At 40.8% G+C, this 27,859-nt stretch overlaps 2 protein-coding genes across 3 annotated transcripts in view; one reads left to right on the top strand and one right to left on the bottom strand.

Annotated features, from left to right (window-relative positions):
* nup85 (nucleoporin 85) overlaps positions 1-12,701 on the top strand; it is a 39,288-nt gene extending 26,587 nt beyond the window's left edge. Inside the window, exons 14-19 of the mRNA XM_061846432.1 lie at positions 712-863; positions 1,945-2,062; positions 2,159-2,259; positions 5,459-5,610; positions 9,902-10,003; positions 12,537-12,701. Of these exons, the coding sequence (XP_061702416.1) occupies positions 712-863; positions 1,945-2,062; positions 2,159-2,259; positions 5,459-5,610; positions 9,902-10,003; positions 12,537-12,632 (721 nt within the window). The 3' untranslated portion in view covers positions 12,633-12,701. The remainder of the gene's footprint in view (positions 1-711; positions 864-1,944; positions 2,063-2,158; positions 2,260-5,458; positions 5,611-9,901; positions 10,004-12,536) is intronic.
* Positions 12,702-12,835: 134 nt separating this feature from the next.
* gga3b (golgi associated, gamma adaptin ear containing, ARF binding protein 3b) overlaps positions 12,836-27,859 on the bottom strand; it is a 29,391-nt gene continuing 14,367 nt past the window's right edge. Inside the window, exons 13-17 of one of the 2 annotated variants that reach the window (XM_061846434.1) lie at positions 27,203-27,336; positions 23,311-23,627; positions 22,966-23,135; positions 20,040-20,150; positions 12,836-19,945 (exon numbers count right to left, since the gene is read on the bottom strand). In XM_061846434.1, coding sequence (XP_061702418.1) covers positions 19,835-19,945; positions 20,040-20,150; positions 22,966-23,135; positions 23,311-23,627; positions 27,203-27,336 — 843 coding nt within the window. In that variant the 3' untranslated portion in view covers positions 12,836-19,834. Of the gene's footprint in view, positions 19,946-20,039; positions 20,151-22,965; positions 23,136-23,204; positions 23,628-27,202; positions 27,340-27,859 lie in introns of those variants that run through there. The other variant, XM_061846433.1, reaches the window with a different exon arrangement.

The raw sequence follows: 27,859 nt of genomic DNA, 5'->3' as shown, positions 1-27,859 counted from the left end.
TTTTAAAATGTATATATGCCTGTCAGTGGACCTTTAAACGCTATTTATATCAGTGCATGCTGGGTGCGCCGCAAACCATGCTGGTAGGGTGTAAATAGTAGTACCGTGTTCCCCGTTATTCACGGGGGTGCAAGGAATGTAACCTCCCGAAATAACGGTGGAACATTGTATATCACACATTCTGCAAGGATATTATGCAAATTGATGCGTACTAGTGTACATACCCGAAGTCAGATAGTTTTGTTTTACTTGACAAAGATAAATATCAAAAGGTGTGAATTTGACTGAAGTATTGATTCCAAGCAGATGCAGATACAATGACGAGGTGACTGAAATATACAATTAAAAAGACACTAGATCTTAGGGCTCCTTGCTCAAGAATTATTTCTCGATCTCAACCAGGCTTTTTTTTACATTTGTTTAATCCCTTTGCAAATAATTGATTTATATAAAAAAGTTTATTTTGAGAATTGATTAGTGATTAATTGTTGCACCTCTATACTGACCCTACCAACAGAAGAGTAGATTCTCTTTTTTCACCCCAATAGGTTTGTCGTTCTGTCCGAGCTTTGTATGAAAAGAAAAATTTCAAGAAAGTGTGACTTTATATATACACAAGCCATCAAAAAGTAAATTTTCCATGATATGTCCCATTTGAGACACATTCTTCAACAATCCTTGAATCTTACCACAGTGCATTTTTGCCTCCAGTCTGTGGCAGCTGGCTGTGGACTACTTTGACCACTGCCAAGAGTTTGGGCGTGTCTACCTGGAGCTGCAAATGGAGCGCATCCCCTTAGAAACGGAGCGGAAAGCCCTCAAGGTGCTTAGGATTTGTGAGCAACGGCAGATGTCAGAGCAAGGTCACACTTTTTTTTCCCAGCTATTACAAGATGCTGTTTTTTTTCCAGTTCACTTTAAAAATTGTGGAACAGAGACTCCAGTTAGTGGTACATGACAATCAGTTTTTTATTTTAGTATATTTAAGCACTATCCTTTTGTTTAAACAGTGCATAATCTGACAATGGCTTAATATTTTATGCAATACAATACATTAGTATAGTTCAGGTGTATTTAGCATTTAAGTACAAGACATTTACCATAATTTCTCGAGCATAATGTGTCCTGAAATATAATGCGCACCCCCACAGTTGAGCTAAAAAGTCAAGATAACCCATTTACTAATGTACAATGCGCACCACCAATTTGCTGCTACCCATATGCTCAAAATATTGGGAGTTATCTGTATTTATATTTTGTTAGGTTTGTATTTGCATTGTTTTTCAAAAAAACGTCCGTATAACAATCATTAATAATAATCATTGTGCATGTGCTGATGTAGCCGTATTATAATTTCGGGACAGGACACGCTTGTCCTGGTCCCATCTGTCAATGGACAGGAGGCGGGGTACACCCTGAACTGGTTGCCAGCCACTTGAAGGGCACATAGAGACAAACGGCCACACTCACAATCACACCTAGGGGCAATGTAGAGTGTCCAATTAATGTTGCACGTTTTTTTTTGGGATGTGGGGGGGGGGAACTGGAGTGCCTGGAGAAAACCCACACAGGCACAAGGAGAACATGCAAACACCACACAGGCAGGGCCCCCATCAAATCACAGTGACTGATGTATACCTATTTTTTTTTTAAACCACTCTATGTACCTGTGTACAAATATACAATGTGATTGTATTTTTTTATTTTTCATCCTTACCTAAATATAATCCGCTCTATTCACTTTTTGAAAATATTTTTGGAAATATTTGCGCATTATTTTGGGAAATTATGGTAATCATTTAGAACTGTTTCATACATTTTTATTGAATTTATGTGCAATACATTTGAAACCTTTTGTTTCATTATTTTAATGGTACAGTGGATTACAATAATAGTAAATATATTTAGATTTAATCTTTCACCCCCCACCCGATCTTACCGCAGTGAGAAGTATTTGTAAGATTATGGCCATGCGCGCTCTAAAGAACAACAGACTGGGTTCTGCCCTCTCCTGGAGCATCCGAGCCAAAGATGCTGCCTTCGCTACATTAATTTCAGAAAGGTTTGTGTCCTGGAGGCCTCATGGAAAAAATGCAAACATTGCTCGCCGTGTTCCCTACATTGACCTACATACATCTCATTTGTGTTTGTGTTTCAGGTTTTTACAGGATTACTGTGCCAGAGGGACCTTTTCTGATCTGGACCTCATCGACAATTTAGGGCCGGCTATGCTGCTCAGTGACAGGCTCACTTTTCTCGGTATGCACCAAGAACATACAGACGAATATGAAAGCTCTGATAAGGAGGACGGGAGGGTTGATTGGAGCTGTTTTACTGCTCTCTGAAAAACATTTTGTCCAAAATCTGAAGTTAAGCATTTGTCCTGAGAGTTTTTGAGAATGTTTTAATGGCATGGGGGCAGGGGGGATCCGGATTTTTATAGGAATTAATGTAACACTCCCATTTCATGGGAATGTCAGCATTTTAATGCAAAAAGTTATGTAACAACTGAAAAATTTAATTACCACAGTGCTCCCCTGCTATTTCGCCATTCACTTATTGTGGAGTCAGTGCATTGCAGATTTTTAAAATTGTCGTGCAATTACTCACCTTCAAATCTCTGGTACAGTTAGCATTATTGTGTGCCCTTGCCCATTCGTGGTTCACCACTCACGGCCCTGTATACTCTCATATTTTGTGTCCTTTTTTTTTTTTTTTTTTTTTTTTTTTTTTTTTTTAATGATTTGCTGTATTGGTACAATCGTAAAGGTCTTGAATTCTCTTCTAAATAGATAAGGCCACATTAGACATGGCACTTTATGTGCAGACTGCATTCCAACATTTACAAATGTTGTTTTGTGACCTGTCCAATAAAGTACACTTAAATACACTGGTTGCACTGTTAGCGTTCATGTCAGCAAGTGTTTCAATGTGTATGTAAGCTACCATATGATGGGGCTCATGAGGCAGTGAGGAACAATTGCATTTCATGTGTAAGTAGAACAAGCTTACATTGCCTCACACACTGCCTGTGGAGGCAGGTCATTGCTGACGATGTCCATATTCACGGTGTCACATCGAAACTAAAATATAACACCACAGTAAACAGAACTTGCTACTAATAAAACAAATAAAAAAATATTACTCTCAAAATAATTGCCACAAAACATGAACTTTAAACCCTATTTTACATGCTCCCGGCAGGTCATGCTTTGCGGCAATATGGAGGTCCTGAAATCCGTAAAGCACGACCTGCCTACATAAGCAATGTGTGGGGCAATGTAAGCTTCTTCGGCTTACAGATGTGAAATGCAATTGTTCCTCACAGCATTGTGAGCCCCATCATATGGTAGCTTACAAACACGCTAAAACACGTGCCGGCATGCATGCTGACAGTGTTACCTATGTATTAATATTGCATCCAATATTTGTGGATTTTCATTTTTGGTGGGGTGTAAAGAACATAACCCACCCGAATAATGGGCGAACACTGTATTGGCAATTTGACTATAATGTGGCAGGAGCGACTCATACAAGGACACTTTTTTTTTTTTTTTTTTATTTTACAGAAAAATGAAATACAGCAAAATCTGCGACATGCATTGCTGTGAATGGTGAACCGTGAATGGGCAAGGAAGAAAACAAGTATTTTAACATCCTGCTGTATTGCAAGTTCTCCCACTTAGAAATCATGGAGGGGTCTGAAATTTTCATAGTAGGTGCATCTCCACAGTGAGAGAGATAATCTAAAAAGCAAAATCTAGAAATCACAAAATATTATTTTTTTTAACGATTTATTTGTGTGATACAGCTGTAAATAAGTATTTGAACACCTGAGAAAACCAATGTTAATATTTGGTACAGTAGCCTTTGTTTGCAATTACGGAGGTGAAAAATTTCCTGTAGTTGTTCACCAGGTTTGCACACACTGCAGGAGGGATTTTGGCTCACTCCTCCACACAGATCTCTAGATCAGTCAGGTTTCTGGGCTGTCGCTGAGAAACAGAGTTTCAGCTCCCTCCAAACATTTTCTATTGGGTTTAGGTCTGGAAACTGGCTAGGCCACGCCAGAACCTTGATATGCTTATTACGGAGCCACTTCTTGGTTTTCCTCTCCTTTATTCAATACAGTCGTCCTGTCCCATGTGCAGAAAAACAACCCCAAAGCATGATGCTACCACCTCCATGCTTCACAGTAGGGATGGTGTTCTTGGGATGGAACTCATAATTCATCTTCCTCCAAACACAGTTAGTGGAATTATGACCAAAAAGTTCCATTTTGGTCTCATCTGACGACAAAACCTTCTCCCATGACTCCTGTGTATCATCTAAATGGTCATTTGCAAACTTAAGACAGGCCTTGACATGTTCTGGTTTAAGCAGGTGAACCTTTCGTGCCATGGATGATTTCAAACCATGACGTCTTAGTGTATTACCAACAGTCTCCTTGGAAACGGCGGTCCCAGCTCTTTTCAGGTCATTGACAGTGTCCTGTCGTGTAGTCATGGGCTGATTCCTCACCTTTCTAAGGATCATTGAAACCCCACGAGGTGATATCTTGCATGGGGCTCCACCCCAATTAAGATTGACCATCATGTTTAGCTTCTTCCATTTTCTAATGATTGCTCTATCAGTGGACCTTTTTTCACCAAGCTGCTTCACCAAGCTGCTTGCCCTTTCCAGGCGTGTGGAGTTGTACAATTTAATCTCTGGTGTCTTTGGACAGGTCTTTGGTCTTGGCCATGTTAAAAGTTTGAGTCTCACTGATTGTATGGGGTGGACAGGTGTCTTTATGCAGCTAACAACTTCACACAAGGGCATCTGATTCAATATAATACATGGAGTGGAGGTGGATTTTAAAGGCGGACTAACAGGTCTTTGAGGGTCAGAATTTTAGCTGATAGACAGGTGTTCAAATACTTATTTGCAGCTGTATCACACAAATCATTAAAAAAATCATACATTGTGATTTCTGCATTTTGCTTTTTAGATTATCTCTCTCACATTGGACATGCACCTACGATGAAAACTCCAGACCCCTCCATGATTTCTAAGTGGGAGAACTTGCAATATTGCAGGGTGTTCAAATACTTATTTTCTTCACTTTACATGGTATTCCATACGTCTCCATATACAGTATAGGAATAAACAAAATTTTTGACATAAACCATTTTTATTTATATTCATTCTCGAGTGGCCTTTCAGGCCTTGTCAGCGTAATTAAATTGTAACTATGTCATGTCATTTTGGATTTTGTCCATCTTCCGCTATCAGGGGTGAGGTTGCTGGGGGAGCAGCTATAGCAGGGAAGCCCAGATTGCCCAGCCAGTTTGTCCATCTCATACAGGCGGCGCTGAGCATTTCCCAGGCCAGCCTCCAGCCAAATCTCTCTGGTTCATCCCAGGGGCCTTTACTCAAGTCTCATCTTGTCATGTTTTTTTTTTTTTTTTTTTTAAAGGGAAGTACCGCGAGTTCCACAAATTGTACGGAGAGAAGCGCTTGAGGGAGGCAGCGAAGCTTCTCCTCTCCTTGATGACTGCTAAGATCGCCCCCAGAAGCTTCTGGTTGACTCTACTGACTGATGCGCTGCCTCTGCTCGAGTATAAAGAGGTGAGTAACCCCCAAATACAAAAAAAAAAAAAAAAACAATTTTATGAGTGGAGTGGAACATTGGGAAAAATGTTTTGGTCCGACTGTTTAATAGTGATTCACTGAAATGAAAATCTTGGCCATAAACAAAAGCTTACAATGTGGAAACCAAGGTTGAAAACCTCTTAAACGTTCTCAATTACTCTTTACCGTAAAGGTCAAGTGTCATCCCTATAAACATTCTAGATATTGTAATGAAAAATACATAAAACATTCACTTCAATGTCTACGAAAAAATAAGTATGAGTGGAGAGCGCGTCATCCATGCGCAAAGTTGCAGAAGTGTCATTCTACGACATCCAAGTGATCGCCATATTGGCTGCATCCCCCGTCCATGACGTCACCCCGGACATTCGCCAATGAAAACACGTGGTGGACTCTACTATTGCAGACGAACACGCCCCCACGCCCACAGAAGCTCTTTTCGAAGAAGGGAACATCACACAACCGAGTGAAGTTACTGGGGTAATATTACTCTATTGTTTCGAGCCATATTCAGATGATAAGCGTTCACGGCTAAACCACTTCACCGTCCGAGCCACTTCTGCAGCGGAGATGAGCCATCGTGGCTCATCGCAGCCGGCCATTGTGGCTCATTTTCGCCGAGGTGGCTTATCACGGAGCCGAGCCGTGCTGCTTTAGACTGTTGTTCATAGCCACCGCAATACGCGATGAACAACACCGTCGAGCTGGGGCTCTTTACTGCGTTGTCGTCGCACGCGGCTGAGTGAGGCATTGTCGGGAGCCTTCTCCAGAGCCGCTGCCGTCTGCGAGCCTGACTCGCAGCCTTCGCCGAAGCAGTGACCAGCGGATGTGGAGCCTCAGCCGGTGTGGCTCATTTTCGGGGCTGAGGTGGCTTATCACGGAGCCCAGCCGGGCTGCTTTAGGGCGTTGTTCATAGCCGCTGCCATCCACGATCAACAACACCGTCGAACCAGGGTGATTTACGGTGTTGTCGTCGCACGCGGTTGAGTGCGACATTGTCGGTAGCGTTGTTCAGAGCTGCCGCCGTCCGCAAGTCCGACGCAGAGCCTTCGCTGGCGAGCCTGACACCGTCCGACACGCAGATTGACACATTCAGCACGCCTGTCATACATACACAGATCTTTTGTTACGTTATGAGAGACAGATTACCTGGTCCGCCCCAAACTTTTGTTACGTTATGAGAGACAGATTACGTGGTCCGCCCCAAACTTTTATTTTTTTTTTTAGTAGGTGTATACACACGTCATTTGGAACCCACGAAGCTCTCGTCCACTGCACCGGTGCAATCCATTTTTCATGATGAACCGGGTCTCTTGCAAACTTATGAAGGGTAAATCCATCCTCCCAAGTGTTCAAGCAATGTCCAGCAATACAACAAGCCGGCATTTTGGCTAACACGAAGGAACAACGAGCTACCTTCCCGGAGGTAAAACTAATAGAAGCAAACGAGTCCACTTGAGGGCGGTCCCGCTGTGTACGTCACTTTCTGCTTCTCGAAAACCAATCCCTCGAGAGTATTTTCATGGTGGGAGTTACACAAAGCTGTATACGTCAAAATCATCTTTTGTGGTGGGGGAAAAAAAAACGCCTGGGTCCATGTCGGTTGCTGTTTTTTCATTAATAACGTACTAAAAATCATGCATTTTATGACAATGGCCCTTTAAGTATTTTCTTTAAAAATTCCAACATTCCACGGCACATTGTGCAAGTGTGTAAGACAAATTGCTCATAATCCAACCATGCAAAAGCTTTTTCTAATTCCACTGTATGCCCATCGTCTGTTAAATTATCACCCAGGTGAATGTCTCATTTTCACAGTGATTACAGGTACCATATTTTGCATTACAATTAGTTTGTGGAATTATTTTGGTTTTCTAAAGTCTCACAGGAATCAATTTTTTCCACACGTGCAACAGAAGGCTACCAACCGCGCTTGTTATATCTCTTTGCAAATGTGCAGCGTACGTCAACCTAACTCGGCTTGATTCTATTGATGTCACATGATTTGTTCAGCAGGTATCAACTTGCTTTGTTATTGGCTATTCGTGTTTGTCTGTTTTGCTGCCTGTCAGTCTATTGGCTGTCTCAAATGATTAGCAAGGAGAAGTACTGTATATTTATCACCCACTCAACTCAAGTTCTTTTTTTTTTTGACAGACTGAATAATTAAACTCGAAAATCACGGTACTATTGTACCCTAAATACCCCCCAAACTATGGTCCGAAAACACTTAAAAGATCATTCCAAACTCATTTTCTAAAATTACCCTGAAAAATAGCTTGCATTTATCGCAGAAATTATCAATCAAATAACTCAAGCCATTGAGAGAAAAAAAATCCTCCACAGAAACTGTTATTAGGTGTAATCAATGTGTTTATATCCGATTACTTGTTTTATTATTGATTGGGGGCAGGGGAGGTTGACAAACTTGTTTAATACTGTGAAATCAATTGACCCCTCCGTGGATATTGCGCAATCCGCGTCACTGACCAATCAGAGGCCAGAGATCTGCATAAACCAAAGCCCGTTTTTGCTCCCGCCATTTTCTCAGACAACATTGCGTGGTCCAGTATAGGTTTAGTTAGCGTTTTATCGCATATTTGGGTTATTTAACAAAAAATATGGTTAAGAGGTGTAGTCATGGACTTTGTAATAGTGACGACAGGTATCCTGAAAGGCTAGTTGGTGGAGTTCGATTCGTACCCTTTCCAAAACCGAAGACCCAGTACGAAAAATGCCTTCGATGGATCAAACTTTGTGGAAGACTGCATCATCAACAAAATCCATCTAATATCAACCGGAACACACATGTTTGCACGAAGGTATGCCCTATATTTGATTTTCAATACATGTCTCGTATAAATGAATTCGAAGTTCTTCGCTAGCATAACACTGCTGCGTGTGAACGATTGACACACTTATTCCTTGTTGAGCGATATTTAGCGATGATCGGACTGCACAAACGTATTGATTTCTTGCTGGCTCGCGACCGAAGCTTAACCAGACTGTTTGCACGAAGATATGCCCTAAATTTGATTTTTAATACAAGTCTCGTATAAATGAATGAGACGTTCTCTACTAGCATAACATTGCTACGTGTGAAAGATTGACACACTTATTCTTTGTTGAGCGATATTTAGCGATGATCGGACTGCACAAACGTATTGATTTCTTGCTGGCTCGCGACCGAAGCTTAACCAGACTGTGTTTGCACAAAGATATGCCCTAAATTTGATTTTTAATACACGTCTCGTATAAATGAATGAGACGTTCTCCGCTAGCATAACATTGCTACGTGTGAACGATTTACACACTTATTCTTTGTTGAGCGATATTTAGCGAAGATCGGACTGCACAAACGTATTGATTTCTTGCTGGCTCGCGGCCGAAGCTTAACCAGACTGTGTTTGCACGAAGATATGCCCTAAATTTGATTTTTTTTAATACACATCTCGTATAAATGAATGAGACGTTCTCCGCTAGCATAACACCGCTACGTGTGAACGATTGACACACTTAGTCTTTGTTGAGCGATATTTAGCGATGATCGGACTGCACAAACGTATCGATTTCTTGCTGGCTCGCGGCCGAAGCTTAACCAGACTGTTTGCACGAAGATATGCCCTAAATTTGATTTTTTTTAATACACGTCTCGTATAAATGAATGAGACGTTCTCCGCTAGCATAACATTGCTACGTGTGAATGATTGAATGAAATCAGAAGCATGGCGTCTCCCTCAGTTCAGAATGTATTGTATTTAGAATCTATAATATATCGTTGATTTGAATGAAATCAGAAGCATGGAGTCTGTCTCAGTTCAGAATGTATTGTATTGTATTTGCCATTTTTACTGTGTGACGTCACTTCAGGAGGCGTGGTTAAGTGCCCTGTACGGAGGGGTCAATTATCAAATTACTCGATTTAATCAATGGGATAATCAGTGTGTTACAACCTAGTATTAGTCTATTGTCCATACATCTCTTTACTGAGTCGCTTATCCACGCAAAGGTACCGGGAGTGCTGGAGCCTCTTCCAGATACGTCATTGCATTTCTCTTGGCCGCACTGTTTGCTCCTCTGGATGTTATATTTTTTTTTTCCCCTTTCCAATCGTATTTTGATATTCCTATGTCAATTTAACCCTCTCTGGACCAAATTAAATTTTGCAGAGAGAAAAATCTGATACTTTCAGAAACATACTCTGGACTTTTTAAATTTTTTAATCCATCAACCTACCTAATAGTTTGTTTATGATGCCACATTTCAGGTCATCTTCACATCAGAGCAAACCTACGAGCTCATCTTCTGTTTGGAGCAACTCACCTCCTCATCTTCCACCACTGCTTCAAGGACTGACACCCCCATGCAGGTGCGCAGTTGCTCACTTTGTCCATGCCACTTTGAGATGTTACTCGTCTTTAAATTGAATTGCAGCTACTTGAGTTGACACTTTTTTTTTTTTTTGTAAAACTAAAAATGTGGTTATCATCATGGCCCCACCTGTGTGGAGTTTGCATGTTCTCCCCGTGCCTGAAATGCCAATGACAGGACATATAAGCAACCATTTCCACTGAAATTCAATTTACTCTTAAATTAACATGCCATACATATTTTTGGAATGTGGAACAAAACCTCTTGACAGGGATCGCACGCGGCCCTAAAAACCCCTAAATTTTCAAAGGTGCATTTAGGGGCTCCTAAAATTAAAAAAATATCAAAGGGAGGACCTCTACCGCCAAAATTCTCCCTAAAAAATAAATTAATCTTTTATGTAAAAAAAAAAAAAAAAAAAATAGCGATCCGTCTGGCGTCCAAATCAGCCAAATCAGTTGTCAACGGAAGTCACCGTGTTGACAACTAGTCGCCATCTTGTCGATATTCCATTGTTTGTTTCCGTGAGTAGGCATTTCACTTAGTCTTCGTTTCGACGTAGCGTAGTTCTTTCATCGATCCAACTTGTATCACGGGGAAGTGCATTTTTCAAGAAGCTTGGGTTGAAAGTAAGGAGTTTGGGAGCTGGGTTCGTCGAGATCCAAAAGATCGGCACATGTTTACTGCCATCTGTGCAAGCATCTTCCGTTGGTATGAATCTGTTTCTAAAATATCGAGATAGTGAAGCATCAACTTTAGGCAGTGGTACTAGCAGTGCATGCGCACTAGGGATTGCAAAAAAACCGCTTACTTTCATAACCGGTTTTAACCGAACAGCTGTAGCAAAAAAACGGTACCAGAGTGGTGTTTACATAATTCATCCGCAGGACCTCGAGTTGGGGTGCGGGGTTCCGCACGGACTGTTTTTGTTGTTGCTCTTCCGGAGTGACGAGTTCAGAGTTCCCCCCGTTATGCGAGTAGTGTTTTGATGTCTGCCAATAAAACAAGTTTACTCCCATACTTTGGAGCGTTTCCTCGATGCCATGTTTGTTTCTTTGATTTAACTGTTCTTTTGAGTCCAACTTTACTCTAACAGCGAAACTTGAAGAAAATGGAAATGATGTTGAAAAAAATAGCGCAATGTGGAGTAAGCGGAACCGGAAGAAAGGATTGGAAAATTTTAACAGATTCCGAAAGTCCGATTACGGTTTCGGTTTAAAAATAAATAAATAAAAAAACGAAAACCGGTTATTTGTAGCCGGTTGCGATCCCTAATGCGCACCTACAGTTGTCCAGCCAGAAGTCAGGCTTTATGAACGTAGTTCAATACACGAAGACGGTAAAGGCAGAGATCGTGTGGACTTTAAAAGTGATCTGCAGCCATTACAGTTAGAAATCTTGTGAAAATAATTCAAAAGTGTTTGCAGTCATGTTCCCAGACAGTGACATTGCTAAAAACTACCAGTGTGGGGAAAGGAAGACTTCGTACCTGGCTACATTTGGCATCGCTGCCCACTTTTCATCTCTACTGCCTCAAAGCCAAAAAAGCCAGAATAGAGACTGACATATCTACGCTTATTGAGAAGGCTGACAGGCTGTGTGAGGACGCAGAAGAAAAGAGGAATCTGAGGTTTATCACCGAGGCCAATGCACTCAGAGGCAGAGCAAAGGACAAGAGAGCCACTTTGGCACCTCTGCAGCAACAAATAGAGGAGGCACTGGGTAGGCTCAAGGAGCTTGAGTAGGGGTGCTGAGACAGACATCAGTAGAAGACATTTGTGTATCTAGTTGCAATTGTAGTTAGAATCTACTGTTATTCTGTATACTGTTATGTGAAGACGTTGACAATGGTCATATCAATAAGAACCACCACAAGGGGCAACAGGTGATCACTGTCACAGGTACTGAGATACTGGAACATTTGACGAACCAAGAACGGTTGATGGCAGCATTGGGTGAGTCTTTTTTCCCTACTCTTGATTTCCCACGATGGCCCTAAATTTTTCGTGTCGGCCCTAAATTTTTTGTCAACCCCTAAGAATGCCCCTAAAAAGCCCTTAAATTTTTTTGGTCAGACTGAGTATGAACCCTGTCTGAAACACGAGGAGAACATGCAAAATGAATTCTGATTAATCAATGGAATAATTGAGAAAAAATATTGGACAAAAATCTTTATAGTAAGGTAATTGCACCAAGGATGACCATTGAGTTGAATTTGTTCCATTAAAAATCCAAATGAAATACTACTAGTATTATAGTGAGCCATCTGAGATTGAAACCAGAGTGATGGGTTTGGAGTTTGATTATTTGGATTACAGTGCTACTTCAACTTAAGTTTGTCAAAAAAAAAAAAAAAAACCTGCCCCTTCACTAATACTTAAGTGACATAGGCCAGGATTTCTGATCAGAATAGGTAGGAGCAGATCAGCGTGACATGGCCACACTCACAGGCGAAAACATGATTGGACAAAAAAAATCTAATTGTACCGTATATACATTTTTTTTTTTTTAATTTGTGTTTGCTGTTCAAGGATGAAGACCTGGAGGCCAAAGTAGAGCTCTTGAGATTTGCCCTGGCTAGGAACCTGGCCTTAGCCATCATCAATGAGGGCACAGTAGAAGTGTGAACACACAGCAGCAACAATGCTATGTACTGTTTGTATACATTTCCAACTAAAATCCTGTTTGATAATGAACTCATGCTTCTTTAATGACTCATCAGCTACTCACATTTATTTCATGCAGCAAATGTCAAACACTACATGTAGCATATTCACAAACGACAAGAGTAATTTGATACGTACACTTCTTTCTGTACAGCTAATGTACAATTGGACTATAACATTTTAAATGTCCACATACTTTATTTCACATTGTCAAGGTTCAGTGATAACTGCCAATATAACACACACAAGTACAGTGAACCCCTGCTATTAGCAGAAAATCTGAAAGTGATGCCCCTCAAAAAGAATTAGAATTGCTTGTAGTGTACATGCCACTTGATTGGAGCAAAGCACAGCTTTTGTTGATATTAAGATCATCAACTCCCTTCAACATATACAATATTAAAAGATACCCCCCCAACCCACTGACAAGATACACTAAACTTTTCTGGTTTTAAATTAATAAGGGTTCCCCAAATTATTCTTATTTGCTAAATGCCAGAATGAAAGTGATTTTTTTTTTTTTTTTTTTGTTACAAGTCTTTTATATTTTATTAGTACAGTAGTGTTCAAAATAATAGCGGTCCAATGGGACTAACAGATTAATCCATGTTTCTAGTCTCCTTGTTGCAACATGCCAAAGAGTTTACCAGTAGGTACAGTAGATTCTCAGAAAAGACCCAGAATTCATGATATACACACTCTTAAGGCTGTGCAATTGCAATACACAGAAAATGTGGATTAATCTGGTTAGTCACACTGGACTGCTATTATTTTGAAGAACTGTATTTGGTTTCATTGCCTTTAAACTGTATGACTTCGGCAAAACTGTTGTATAACCTTCTACATTCTTCTCACAATTATTGGCATATATTTTGACGCATTCCTCTTGACAGAACTGGTGTTGGAGTCGATTTGTAGAGTGCCTTGTGTGCAGATTCTTGTTTACGTCTGAAAATTATTTTAAACAGGACTGAGATCAGAACTTTGAACCAGAACAAAAAATTGACTTTGTTTATCCTCATTGACTTGTGCAAGTCCACAAGTCTCTCTTCCTGATAGCTTTTTGTTTTTTTCTTACGTTCCCATGATGCTACACAAAGGTAGTAGTTTGTTGCCCCTCAAATACCTCCACAAGGGTTTCTCTAACACAAATGTTAATCATAGCTTTCAAGGACACGACATATGGGCTTTCCAAAATTGTTTTGACTAATACTATAAGTGACCTAAGTGTGGGGGCATTAATGAAGTTAATTATGCATTAATGCCGAAGTTTACATACACTGCAAAAACAAATTTCATTTTTTATCTGTCTGAAGTCAAATCAAATTAAACCGCTCCTCTTTCAGGTCAGTCAGGATTTGCCAAATTATTCAATTTTGCTAAATTCCACAACAATGAAATCATTTCTTAGAGAAGGGTTCTTTTGGGTCAAAAGGTTACATACACATAATTTTGTTTTTAAAGAACATGGGGAAGCCCAGATGGTGTGGTCATGGGTTTAGAACCTCCTGATAGGTTAACTGATATCATGCGTGTAAACTGACGGCTCATCTGGGGATGTATTAAAAGCCACACCTCAAACACTCTGCTTCTTTGTTTGAAATCAAGGGAAAATCAAAAGAAATCAGCCAGGAAATGAAAGTTATGTGGAGCTCCACGTTTGACTCATCCTTGGGTGCAATTTCCAAATGCTTGAAGGTGCTACCTTCATCTGTTCAAAATATTCGACGGAAGTATAAACATCATGGGAATGTCCAGCCTTCACACTGTTCAGGAAGGGAACTGTGTATGTGTGCTAGAGATGAACGTGTTTTGGTCCCAAATGTGCGAATCAAGACCAGAACAAAAGCTAAAGACTTCATTAAAATATCACCGTGAAACGAGTCGTGCACCGACAAGGCGTGAAAGGCCACTCACCGAGAATGAAGCCATTACTCCTATAGAAACATAAAGCCAGATTACAGTTTGCAAGTAGACACCAAGAGGTAGCTCTCAACTTTTGGAGACACCTCCTGTGGTCTAATGAAACAAAACTGGAGCTGTTTGGCCATAATAACCTTTCATCTAGAGGAAAAGGGAACCTTGTTGACCCGAGAACACCATACAAGCTGTGAAGCATGGAGCTGGCAGCATTGGGCTCTTTTACTGTAGCAAGAACTGGAGTTCTTCACAAAATATGGCATCGTGAAGAAAGAACATTACATGGCGATATTAAGGCAACATCTCAAGACATCAGCCAGGAAGCTAAAGCTTGGGTGCAAATGGGTCTTCCAAAAGGACTGTGACCCAAAGCATACTGCCGAAATGATTCCAAAGTGGCTTGATAAATAAGTAAATGTCACGGAGTGGCTATCACAAAGTCCTGATCTGAGTCCCATTGAAAATTTGTGGGCAGATCTGAAAAGGCGTGGGCGAGCAAACGACAAACCTGAAAGCTTGTTTGTACTCTTGCATGTGGCGACCACGCCAACGTCACTGCAGCTAACCCTTGCGTAGTTTGCCTTTGTACTCGAGCACAACCCGCAACCAGTTTTGAAAATGCGCTGCAGTTCAAGTCAGAGGTACTAGGAGCTAGGATGACAGTGTAGTTTCCTCAGCAAGTTTTGGTAATTTCCGGTTGTCGTTTTTACTTTCTGCAACAAGGAATGAAGCAACAACAATGGTTACCGTGGAAGAGTGTCTGCTTGAACAAATGAACCTAAATGACCAGATGATACATGAAATTACGCTGCAAAAATCAATTGACCCCTCCGTGGATATTGCGCAATCCGCGTCACTGACCAATCAGAGGCCAGAAATCTGCATAAACCAAAGCCCGTTTTTGCTCCCGCCATTTTCTCAGACAACATTGCATGGTCCAGTATAGGTTGAGTTAGCGTTTTATCGCGTATTTGGGATTTTTAACAAAAAATATGGTTAAGAGGTGTAGTCACGGACTTTGTAATAGTGACGACAGGTATCCTGAAAGGCTAGTTGGTGGAGTTCGATTCGTACCCTTTCCAAAACCGAAGACCCAGTACGAAAAATGCCTTCGATGGATCAAACTTTGTGGAAGACTGCATCATCAACAAAATCCATCTAATATCAACCGGAACACATATGTTTGCACGAAGGTATGCCCTATATTTGATTTTCAATACATGTCTCGTATAAATGAATTCGAAGTTCTTCGCTAGCATAACACTGCTGCGTGTGAACGATTGACACACTTATTCTTTGTTGAGCGATATTTAGCGATGATCGGACTGCATAAACGTATTGATTTCTTGCTGGCTCGCGACCGAAGCTTAACCACACTGTTTGCACGAAGATATGCCCTAAATTTGATTTTTAATACACGTCTCGTATAAATGAATGAGACGTTCTCTGCTAGCATAACACCACCACGTGTGAACGATTGACACACTTAGTCTTTGTTGAGCGATATTTAGCGATGATCGGACTGCACAAACGTATGGATTTCTTGCTGGCTCGCTACCGAAGCTTAACCAGACTGTGTTTGCACGAAGATATGCCCTAAATTAGATTTTTAATACACGTCTCGTATAAATGAATGAGACGTTCTCCGCTAGCATAACACCGCGACGTGTGAACGATTGAATGAAATCAGAAGCATGGCGTCTCTCTCAGTTAAGAATGTATTGTATTGTATTTGCCATTTTTCCTGTTTGTCTTACGTGAGTGCACGTGGTGTGACGTCACTTCAGGAGGCGTGGTTAAGTGCCCTGTACGGAGGGGTCAATTGAGAAATCGGCGAGTAGTTGGTATGTGGAACATTACGTACGTTGTCATAGCATGTGATAAAACAGGCCAAACGCTCAGATGACCTCTGTGGCTTTCCTGCGGAGGATTTTTCTTTTTTTTTTTTTTTTTTTTTTTACGTGTGCACGGCCGGCTACGCACAAGCTATGCAAATGTGCTGCACCGGGCAATGCGTAGGTTACGTGAGGAAAAGCCGGGGTCGACCATGGGAGTACAAAATGGCCTTGGCTCAGTTACACCAGTTCTGTCAAGAGGAATAGCCCATGATTCCAGCAGAGAACTGCCAGAAGCGTGTGGAAGGTTACTCAAAACGGTCCACCAAAGTCATGCAGTTCAAAGGAAATGCTACTCGAAATGTATCCCAACTTTAGACCTCAAAGAAAATGTTAAATTATCATAAGGAATTCTATCATTATTGTGCCATTTAACAAAATGAAATATTTTTGGTGTGATTGGTATATCAACATTTTGGATGAACCGAAAGCACTGTGGTTCGTAATGAATACAAATAATGCTGAAAAATGAGACCTGCCTAATAACTGCACACAGTTTATGAAACCATGGTTTCAACTGTAGTTCCTTGGACCCAAGATGGGAAAGCAAAATGTTAAACTGCGCATATGCAGGGTTTCACTGTACTGTACTCCCCAGTATCGAAATAGGTTGAACACAAATGATAATCCAAACTCTGACGACCTTGAAACCAACAACAAATAAAATAAAATTTGTTGGACACTCACTTCATTATAAATTATACCTGTCATCGCAAAGTATTTTTTAAGCAAAAAATATTTTCTAAAACGGTGACATTTTGTGTAAACTGTCAATAAATAAATAAAATGCTAACATTCGCAAAATCAGTCACATTTAATTGATTCACTTTCTAGTTTAAAATCTGTAAATGTACCCATTTATTTTTACGTTATGATGTAATTCGTCCTAGATTGTAGTCATCAAGTGGAAAAGACCATGTTGATATTACGCATTGTTGTTGGTGCCATGCTTTTTTAAAATACCCCAGGATCAAGAATTAAGACATTTTACACACTATTTGTAAGTCATGCTGAAATTCACGCAAATAAGTCACTGCTGCTCAGCACAGGTTGACAACGGAGATTCTCACTATTCTTAAACACGAATTGGCAGTTTATCGCTGCTTAATCAAGAATTTGGGGTGTTTGATTTTTTTTTTTTAATTTTTAAGCGAAATTATAAGTTATGCGCAGCTTTTTCGCCACCTGCAGTCCAGCACCCCTGGCAAATAGCGGGGGGTACACGGCTGAACTGTATTCACACCCGATAGCAACCATTTCCAGAAATCACAAGCAACAAATCTAGTAACTTTTGGACTCTGAAGACTCCCTACCTGCAGTCAGAACAGGAAATACATCCCTGCTATCATCATTTTTTTTAATAGATTAATTCTAATTTATTTGCCAAGGTGGTTTCTGTAGTTTAAAATGGATCAATGTTGACACCCACAGCTTGAGTAACAACATGGCTGCAACCATAGAGGAGTTGGTTTACTGAGGAGATGCCAAATTAGCCATTTGGGTGTTACAATTAATGACTTTCAAAATACTGCTGCAACTCCATCGAGCAAGTTTAATTCCCACAGAAAAAAATTTTCATCAGTCTGGCGAGAAAGGAGTCACAGAGTCAGTTGCACTCAACATTGGTGACATGGTGGTGTTTTAAATTAGCCCCTGACCAATAAATTGGCCAGATGATTGAATTGTTCAATATTGGGCTTTTACACAAGGGCTGAAATATTTTTAATACACACAAAAAAAAGGCTGTTGTAAAGTTAAGTAAACGCAAAAGTACAAAGTATTGTAAAAGAGTCAAACGTTCTACCTGTAATTGATATAGAGTACAACCTCTGGTTTCGAACTTAACTCTTTCGGCGACCGTTTGTAATCCGAAACTTGCTTTACTCAAGTTTTCTATTGAAATGAAGGGTAACTCGAGTAATCTGTTCTAAGCCCCAAAATTGTGATACTTTTTTTTTAATCAGTGTATGGTTAAAATGTGTGCAATACAGAAATACGTGAAAACCCAGTATTTTATAGAAAACACTAAATAATCTTAAATTTATTGGTCATTAATTTTAATTTAGGAGGTGCAAGGTGAGGAGAACTTCCAGCTCTTCAAATCAAGAAGAATCTACAATAGTGGGGAAATTCTTGTTAAAGTACAACAATCTGATTCAGGCAAAGTTCCCCGCCCCAAAAAAAAAAAGTTCTGAAAGTAGGATGTCACATTATCATTTCAAAATAAATTGCTATGTTGGCCAATTTTCTGCACGCTTTTTCATTTGATTTTTTTTTTTTTTTAAATGCTTCGCTCATGCTATGCTCGGCAAGCACGTCCTCATTTTGTCAGTCCAATAAAAGCAAAAGACAACAAAGATACAGTGCTTACCTTTTTAGTTGCAATGACGGCTGCACAATGCATGAATCAGCACAGCACGCATCTTTCCGCTCATAGAGTGGTTCCTCTAGGGAGCTACTATATTCTAAATTGTCACTATTTAGCCCTTTGTTTTTTCAGACGCTATTGCACAGACTTCCCTGTTTATTTATAAAGAATGTGTCGCTGCTGGTCACATCTAGCTTGAACTAGTTTTCAGCTTACAGTAATGTGGTATGCACGGCATCAATGATCGAGTAGAAGTACAACATAGATCCTGTTGTTCGTAAATATCAAGACCCTTCGTGGACTCAAAATAATATGTAATTTGTGGTCATTTTGCTACGAAACCTTTGGACATAACTAAATTGTACATAAACCGGGTTGTTAGTAAGATGAGGTTCCAATGTGTCGATTGTTGTTAGCATTAAGGGACCGAACATGAATCTATTGTATTATTGTACTGTATATATTTTTTAATTTACTATTCGATTAACATCTGAATTTTATTCCGCAAAACATTGGAAGGGGCCTAAGGAAATTAAAACTGGTCGGCCCCTCAATTAGATGTTGAAGGAGGATGGTGGAAATTTTTGACCCAAGTTATGGGCATCCAAACATAATGTTACAGAATGTACAGTATAATCTACATGAGGACATTTTTTTCCCCCAAAACTTTTCCTATCATGAGAAATAAGCCACAAAAAAAAATACAAACAGCAACAACTCAACTTTAAATACTCAACTTATAGCACTTTTAAATTACAGTAAATGTACAGTACAGTGTATGTACTTAAGTGATTGAAGTTGATTTTCCGTAATATGTCCCTTTAAATATGGGGTCAGTGTTGGCTACTTGAAAAAAAAAAAACTATATAAATAAAACGTTGCACTAAACCAACACTTTGGGTTATTACAGTTGTATTAATCCGATGATAATAGGTCTTCAGATTGGAATGTGTATTTGGATAAGCATTGGCGTAAGTGTGTTAGAGGTGTCCCCATGCCTCAGGCGGTGGGAATTGGTCCACCTCCCCGACTTCGTTGCACAGCACATCTCCCAAGGTGAACCCCAGCTTGTAGCGCAGGCGGACCTTCTCCTGAAAATGCGCCAACAGCACACACTTAACTGCCAGTGAGTCAGCCTGACTGTGGCAGGGGGCAAAGTGAGATTTGCACGTGGGTGGGACTCGCCTTTGCCGGGTTGGACAGCAGCATGATCTGGGTGATGGAGGCTGGTGGCAAGATGGGGTTAAAGGCGGCCAGTTCTGTTCCCGATGGGGGTTGCAGCTTCACCTTCATTGACTGTGACAGAAGGAAAAATGGGAAGTCATTATTTAAAAAAAAAACAAACAAACAAACCAAAAGCCTCTTTTTGCTTATTTCTTATGATAAAGAAAGTTGGGTGAAGTTTAACGGAAGACTCTCCCTAAATATTCATATGTACAATAAACCCTCCAATGTGAAGTAATATTATTACATACATTTTGGACATTAATTGAAAATAAAAATTGAAAAACATATTTGAAATCCAAGCAAAATCTGGATATGTGCCAGCTTTCAGAGCCAACGCAGAAGAAACATCCTAGGCCTCAGAGTAGTCAGACTCCGCGTAATTCCACCCAAAGAACCATATGAATATTCAACATTTACAGCCACAAGTTCAAATCTGTGCAGCTCACACAGCTGTGTATGGAAGTATTCCTCCATCTTCCCGATCAACCGATACTGTGATTTCTTCAACAGCTGAGAAAGTCGAGAAATCGCCGGTGGGCATAAATGGTGTCCAATGCAATCGAGCCTTTGTTGCGGCACAGTACACATCACATCCATCCACGTAGCTCATGTGACTTGCGAAAAGTGACTCGCGAAAATTGCAGCGCCCCTAAAAATTGGTAATTGTTGATAAATACCTCCGCAAAACACTATTAAATGAGAGAGGATTTAACATCACATTGTCAAAATAGGGAACATATTACATGATTATTGGATACACTGTTCATGCAAAGCACTGGATTTCCCCTTTAAGTCGCAGGAGCCCAAAAAAGGGATAATAAAGCAGGAAAAAACACGAGTCGCACTGGAGTATAAGTTGCATTTTTGAGGGGAAATTTGTTTGATAAAAACCAACACTAACAGATATTTCATCTTGTCACACAATTTAAAAAATAAAATAGAATAGAGAACAGGCTGAATGGGTGCTCAGTATTGCTAACGTTGCATGACGCATAAACAACAAACTGAGAACGTGCCTGGTATGTTAACATAACATAACATAACAGTTATTCAGTTTAACTAGAGCAGTGGTCCCCTACCACCGGGCCATGGACCGGTCCGTGGATCAATTGGTACCGGGCCGCCGAAGAAATAATTAATTAGTTCCGTTGTATTCATTATCCAAGTCTGAACAATATTTTAGTTTGAGAAATGACTGGAATTTCTTGGTTAGAAATGTCACTTCAGTGCCCAAATTGACCCCCACAAACTAGCAACATGAGTAAAAAAAAAACATCTTTGGAAAGTTTCTTAAAGGGGAAAAGGCTCAGTGAAGAGACAGAAGAAGGGCCAACAACATCAAAGCACATGCCCTTAACTAACGACTTTTTGAGGACCTTCGTGATGAAATGGACGGGAATAAGAAGTTATTCTGAGCGAAATCGCTCGCAAGAGTATTTGAATTACAGGAGCCAATGCAAAGATTTCTTTCAGAAAAGAAGTCACCACTGGGAGCACATTTCAGTGACGAGGGATGGGTCGCAAAACTGGCTTACTTGTGCAACATTTTCAGCCTGCTGAATGAATACAATCTGTCACTTCAGGGGAAAATGACAGTCTTCAAGTTGGCAAACAACTCGATTTCAAAACAAGCTGGATTTGTGGGGACGGCGTGTGAACAGAGGCATATTTGACATGTTTCAAACATTAGCACAGATTTTGTGTGAGACTGAGCCTTCATTCTCCCAGCTGGTGCATGATAGCCCGTCTTTGCCATTAAGAGTTCAAGTGCTACTTCCCAACAAAAAAAGGACCCACAAACTGCCAAGGGATGGATCCACGACCCATTTATCAACAAATCAGGTGAATCCAGCGTGTTTGTGCAACAAGAAGATGAACTGCTGGAGATCGAAACGACGGTGGCTTTAAAAGTATTTTCGAGACAACTACTTTGCCAATGTTCTGGATTAAAGTCATGGCGGAATACCTGGAGATTGCCACCAAAGCTCTGAAAACCAAGTTGCCATTTCTGAAATTCAATCTCTGAAGCGGGGTTTTGTGGAGTGACCGCAACAAAAACAAAAACAACAGAATAAACTGGGGACAAGCAACACACTTCGGGTGTGATTGTCTCCCATTATCCCCACATGGGGCCATCTCGTTTTAGAGAAACAAGATCAGGTGTTAGTGTTATGGTGAATTAAAATTTTCATGCACTTTAAATTCATTTTCGTGGCGTACCTATATCTTATTTTGAAGGCAAGTTTAAAAGTTATTATAGCGACCAGTCAGAGCATTAGAGCTGTAACTGCCAACAGAGTGATATGAGGCAGAGGGGAGAGGAGAGGAGATGGTTCAAAGTGACCAAATTATTTCAGCTGTTGAAAAATAACATTCATTTATTTCATTATTATATTTTATAATTCATGATCATGTGTATTATATTCTTTTTTTCAGTATAAACTATATTCAATACAAACAATCAATGTAATGCACCCCACAACAGTAAAAATTTTCAAGCATTGACTACTCCGCAGTGACAAAGGTTGGGAACCACTGAACTAAAGCATAATGAACATGCTCTTACCAGTCAGTCAGTGTCACTCCAAACCAAGAAATCCAATCAAATCATCATCCTCTGTGTCAATTTTAAACAACACCTCAGAGAAAAGGCCAAAATTTTGATCATTCTCTAACAGATGTTTGCAAACGTCTTAACTTTTGATTAGACAAAGATAATCGGTATGTTTCATGGATTACTGATCCTGTACAGAGGCTGGAATTTGAAGTTGGAGATATTTAAATGATTATCAAGATAGTTGTTGTTGAATTTGAAACTCATTAATTTTCAAATTTATCCATTCATTGTTGCTCCTCTACTATGATTTGTTGTTGTTGTTGTTACCTTTGGTACGGCAGCTTGCAGTACCACCGCGTGAACAGGGAGTGGGGCTGTGTTAAGCATGGACACCACCATAACCAACACGTCAGGTCTGCCAGGGGGAGAGTCTGAGGCAAAGTTGAGCAGAACCCGAACACCATCCTTGTCGTAGGCGGTGACCGGCAGGACTTTACCTACAACAGGAAAGACACGTTAGCCAATCAGATGCCTGCAGACATGACAACCAGCCAATCAGGTAACAAAATTCTGGGAATTTTCAAAGGTGGGATCTTTCCTTGCAAATCATGAGAATTAAAAAGGAATTTACCAAATTAAAGGTTAGCTCATCACTGGGAACTTAAATATAACTTGGAACATATATTTTAGCAACATCTTTGTGTCTTACTGGGTTGATGGCATCCAGGGGAACGTGTACATTGCTTAGGGATATCGGTGTAGCTCTGGCCGGGCTTCCCTGGAGTGGAGGGTGGGCCGGGGAGAGGGAGTGCAACAGCGGGCTGCCTGGGACTGAAGTCAGACTTTGGGCCTTAGCGTGACTCAGAGCAGGAGAGCTGGGCAGGACCCCCTGGAGGAGAGTGGCTGAATACGGAGAGGGGGAGCTTACCATGGCCACAGGGGGAGGAACTACCGCAGGTGGCACAAAACTGCTTCCCATTGTCATCTGACTGAAAAAGGGGAAATTCACATTTTATTGATCATGACAAGTACAGCTGCAAGAATTAACTGATCAATCAACAACTATTATCACAAATCATTGGAATTTCAGCTTCTCAACAGAAAATACATTTCTTTTGTCCTCAAAGAATGCAGACTGGTTATTTTATTTTAATAGAAAAAAAATGCATCTTCAAATAAATGCTAACAAGTTTAAAATAAATAAAATTTATTTTGCTAACTTAGCTTCTGTTTTTGGCCTTTGGCCAACACTATAGCTAATAATAAATATTGCTGTAGTTTCATGTTGAGGCCAGGGGATCATATTGATGTGAGTGGAGGAGCTTCAGTTAGATGAGCCATAACTTTGAGTAGCAGTACTTACCGACCATGATTGCTTTTTTGCAATATAATGTTATGATGGGTATCACAGTGTGCATATTTAATGTTGTTTGGGACAAAAGCAATAAAAGAGAAAACCCACGTTAGCAATCCTGCATTTCACCCAAATACTGGCCTGCTTTACTTTTGGTGATATTTTACTTTTTATATTAGTCCTATTGTATCCCCCCAAAAATACAAATTGATCTGAGCTTTATAGGCAGCACGGTGACTCAGCTGGAAAGCGTTGGCCTCACAGGTCTGAGGACCCGGGTTCCATCCCAGCCCTCCCTATGTGGAGTTTGCGTGTTCTCTCCGTGCCTGCGTGGGTTTTCTCCAGGCACTCCAGTTTCCTCTCACAACCCAAAAACATGCAACATGAATTGGATACTCTAGATCAGGGGTGTCAAACTCCCTTTGGTCTGCGGGCCGAATACAGCTTAATTTGAGATCAAGTGGGCCGGACCAGTAAACTCATTGCAAAATTACATAGAACTAACAATAAGCCCACTTTTTTCCTTTGTATTAGTCACTAATACTAATAATTAGTGCAAAGAATGAGTAAATTATCAAAATGTTAATTAACAGAATTTTCCTTTTACACTATGAACAATATATTATGAACAAGAGAATAACATAAGAACATAAATAAAGTATGTGCAATTTTAACAACACTTTTACACAGTTAAACATATATTTAAGTGTGTTGTACATAAAACTGATCACAGAAATAGTAACAATGTTCCAAAAACATTTAGTACCAGCCTTGTGGAACTTAAAAACACTGTTTTTCAACATCTGGAAAGCAATTTGAACAAATGAATAACTTTCACAGCATTTATTCGTCTTGCTTGGAATTTGCCCTTGAAACTTGACATCGTTTATCCTGCACAAGTGCATCAATATGAGGCATCATGTCCTGAGAAGCAGCCAATTTCAGAATCTCATTCAAATGCTTATGTGTGAGCTTTGAGCGCAGCTTTGTTTTATTAATGTTCATTAGTGAGAAAACTTGCTCACAAAGGTAGGTTCTCCCAAACATGGACAATGTTTTAGCAGCTAGTGCTGTCAATGCGGGATAGCCTGGTAGGAGGTACTTGTAAAATGTGTCCAAGCTTACAGAGGCAAATCTGTCCTTCAGTTCTACATCACACTGCAAATCAATGATTTCAAGTTGCATGGCAACGGGCAAATCAGAAGCTTTGACTGTGAATGGTGAGCGAAAAACTGCAAAATCTGTTTCGAGTTCGCTAAAAACCTGAAATCTTTTCTCAAACTCCATCAACAGCCCTGAAATCTTCTCTTTGTACCGTTTCACGTCAGAATTAACGCTTGTTGCGCACATATCTTTTAAACAGGGAAAATGAGCAGGGTCACCGCTTGCCACCTGCGTCTCCCATAACCCGAGCTTTAACTTGAATGCACGTATGCTGTCATAATACTGTGTTGCGATTTTTTTTGCGTCCCTGCAACATTTTAAGAATATTCAAGTGCTCAGTGATGTCAACCATAAACGCAAGGTCCTGCAGCCACAGATGGCACTGTAATTCCTTAACAGGTTTACCTTTTTTTTCCATGAATTCTCCGATTTCATCACGTAAATCAAAGAAGCGCTTTAGCACAGCACCTCTGCTTAACCATGGTACGTTCGTGTGATAAGGCACACCATGGATAATGTTACAGTCACTGAGAAAGCTGTCAAATTGACGATGATTGAGACCTCTGGCTCGGATGAAATTAACAGTTCGGACAACCACCTCCATGACGTGATCCATTCTTAGCGATTTGCTGCATAATGCCTCCTGATGCAAAATGCAATGAAATGTCCAAAAATTACCTTCCCCATTTGCGGCTTGTACTTTATCTCTGAACTTTGTCACAACACCTGCCTTTTTACTGATCATTGACGGCGCACCATCAGTAGCCAGGCTTACGGCGCGTGACCAGTCCACTGCGACTCTGTCCAGCGCTCCAACGACGGAGCTGAAAATGTCCTCAGCTGTTGTGGTGTCGATCATCGGCACCAGCTCGAGAAACTCCTCTGTGACATTCAAAGTCTTGGCAACTCCACGAATGAATATGGCCAGTTGAGCGACGTCCGTGATATCAGTACTCTCATCAATCGCAACAGAAAATGCCAGAAATGACCCCACTTTGCGTTTTAGTTGGTGGTCCAAATCTGCAGAGAGTTCCAAAATCCTGTCTGCCACGGTATTTCTTGTCAAGCTTATATTGGTGAAAGCACGTCGCTTCTCAGGACACACAATTTCAGCAGCCGTCAGCAAGCAGTTTTTGATGAACTCTCCATCACTGTACGGCTTTGATGCCATTGCTATTTGGCTCGCAATTAGGTAGCTGGCTTTCACCGCAGCATCACTGGCTTCTCGGCTCCGGGTGAAAACAGATTGCTGTTTCTTCAGACGCGCCATCATTTCATTTACCTTCTGTTTTCTCAATTCTCCATGCAAACTGTTGTATTTTTCACCATGCTGAGTTTCGTAATGGCGCCGAATATTGTATTCTTTAAGCACCGAAACTTGCTGCTGGCACACCAGGCACACGGGTTTCCCATTCACGTCCGTGAACATATAAGAACATGTCCATTTTTCTTGAAAAGTCTGACACTCTATGTCTACTTTTCTCCTTTTTGACAAAGACATTTTGCTGATGAGGGTGCGAGGCAAACGGAAAAGTAGATAATGCAATTGTCGCCAATAGACGCTGTACAGACGTTCGATTTTACCAGGTCAAGGTGGTCCTAGTTCCGCCGCAGTGTTGCTTTCATGTTGTCTGCACGTACTAAAACACTGCGCCCCCTAGCGGAAAATACAAGAACTACAAATTTTAAAGAAAATTCATATTTTTTTTTTTATACAATGCAGCTTTCTTCCACGGGCCGTACCAAACCACCAGACGGGCCGGATCCGGCCCGCGGGCCGTATGGTTGACACCGCTGCTCTAGATTGTCTATAGGTGTAATTGTGAGTGCGGCTGTTTGTCTCCATGTGCCCTGCGATTGGCTAACAACCAGTTCAGGATGTACCCCGCCTCCTGCCCGTTGACAGTTGGGATAGGCTCCATCACTCCCAGCGACCCTTGTGAGGATAAGCGACTAAGAAGATGGAGTGATGATCTTTATATTGTACTAAATGTCCAAATACCCATCAATTATGGAGACATTTTGCCAAACATAGTAAAGCAGTACCTCTTCTGATCCGGGAAGCCCATCAGAGCCAAGTCTTGAAGGTTCTGGAGTGATGTGACGGCCGGTTCTGCGGGAGCCGAGACTGAAACAGGGAAGATGGAACTCCCAAACAAATCCGTACTCGATGCAGGGGCCTGCTGATATGGAAAGTTGATTATTTATCCATATCCAGCTTAAGGTGTGCATACGAGCTCACTCTTTGTCCTGTCCTCCCGGGTAAAATAATTCTGTGCACTAGTACAACAATCACACCACTGATAGAAAAACTGTCAAACTCGTAATGCTTTTTTTCCTCTATTGCTGGCGCCACATTCAGCGTACAAGTATGCAATTAAACCTTAATAAACAACTGTGCTGCTCTAGTGTTACTAGCCAAGGGACTACCTCCCTGGACCTTATGAGTCACACCCAAATGCCAAATAGTAATTTCTTAAAAGCTAGAGTAAGTAAGTTTCTTTCGGCTTGTCCCTTTCGGGGTCGCCACAGCGTGTCATCTCAGATGAACGCACATATGTTTGGCACAATTTTTTACGCCGGATGCCCTTCCTGACGCAACCCTTCTCAGGGAGTGGAGGCCCCGGAGAAAAACAGCACGGGAATATGCAAACTCCACACAGGCTTGGCCGGATTTGATCCCGGGTCCTCAGAACTGTAAAG

This window comes from Syngnathoides biaculeatus, chromosome 16 (assembly GCF_019802595.1).
Source record: "Syngnathoides biaculeatus isolate LvHL_M chromosome 16, ASM1980259v1, whole genome shotgun sequence".
Lineage (NCBI taxonomy): Eukaryota > Metazoa > Chordata > Actinopteri > Syngnathiformes > Syngnathidae > Syngnathoides > Syngnathoides biaculeatus.
This window is presented reverse-complemented; position numbering and strand designations above follow the sequence as displayed.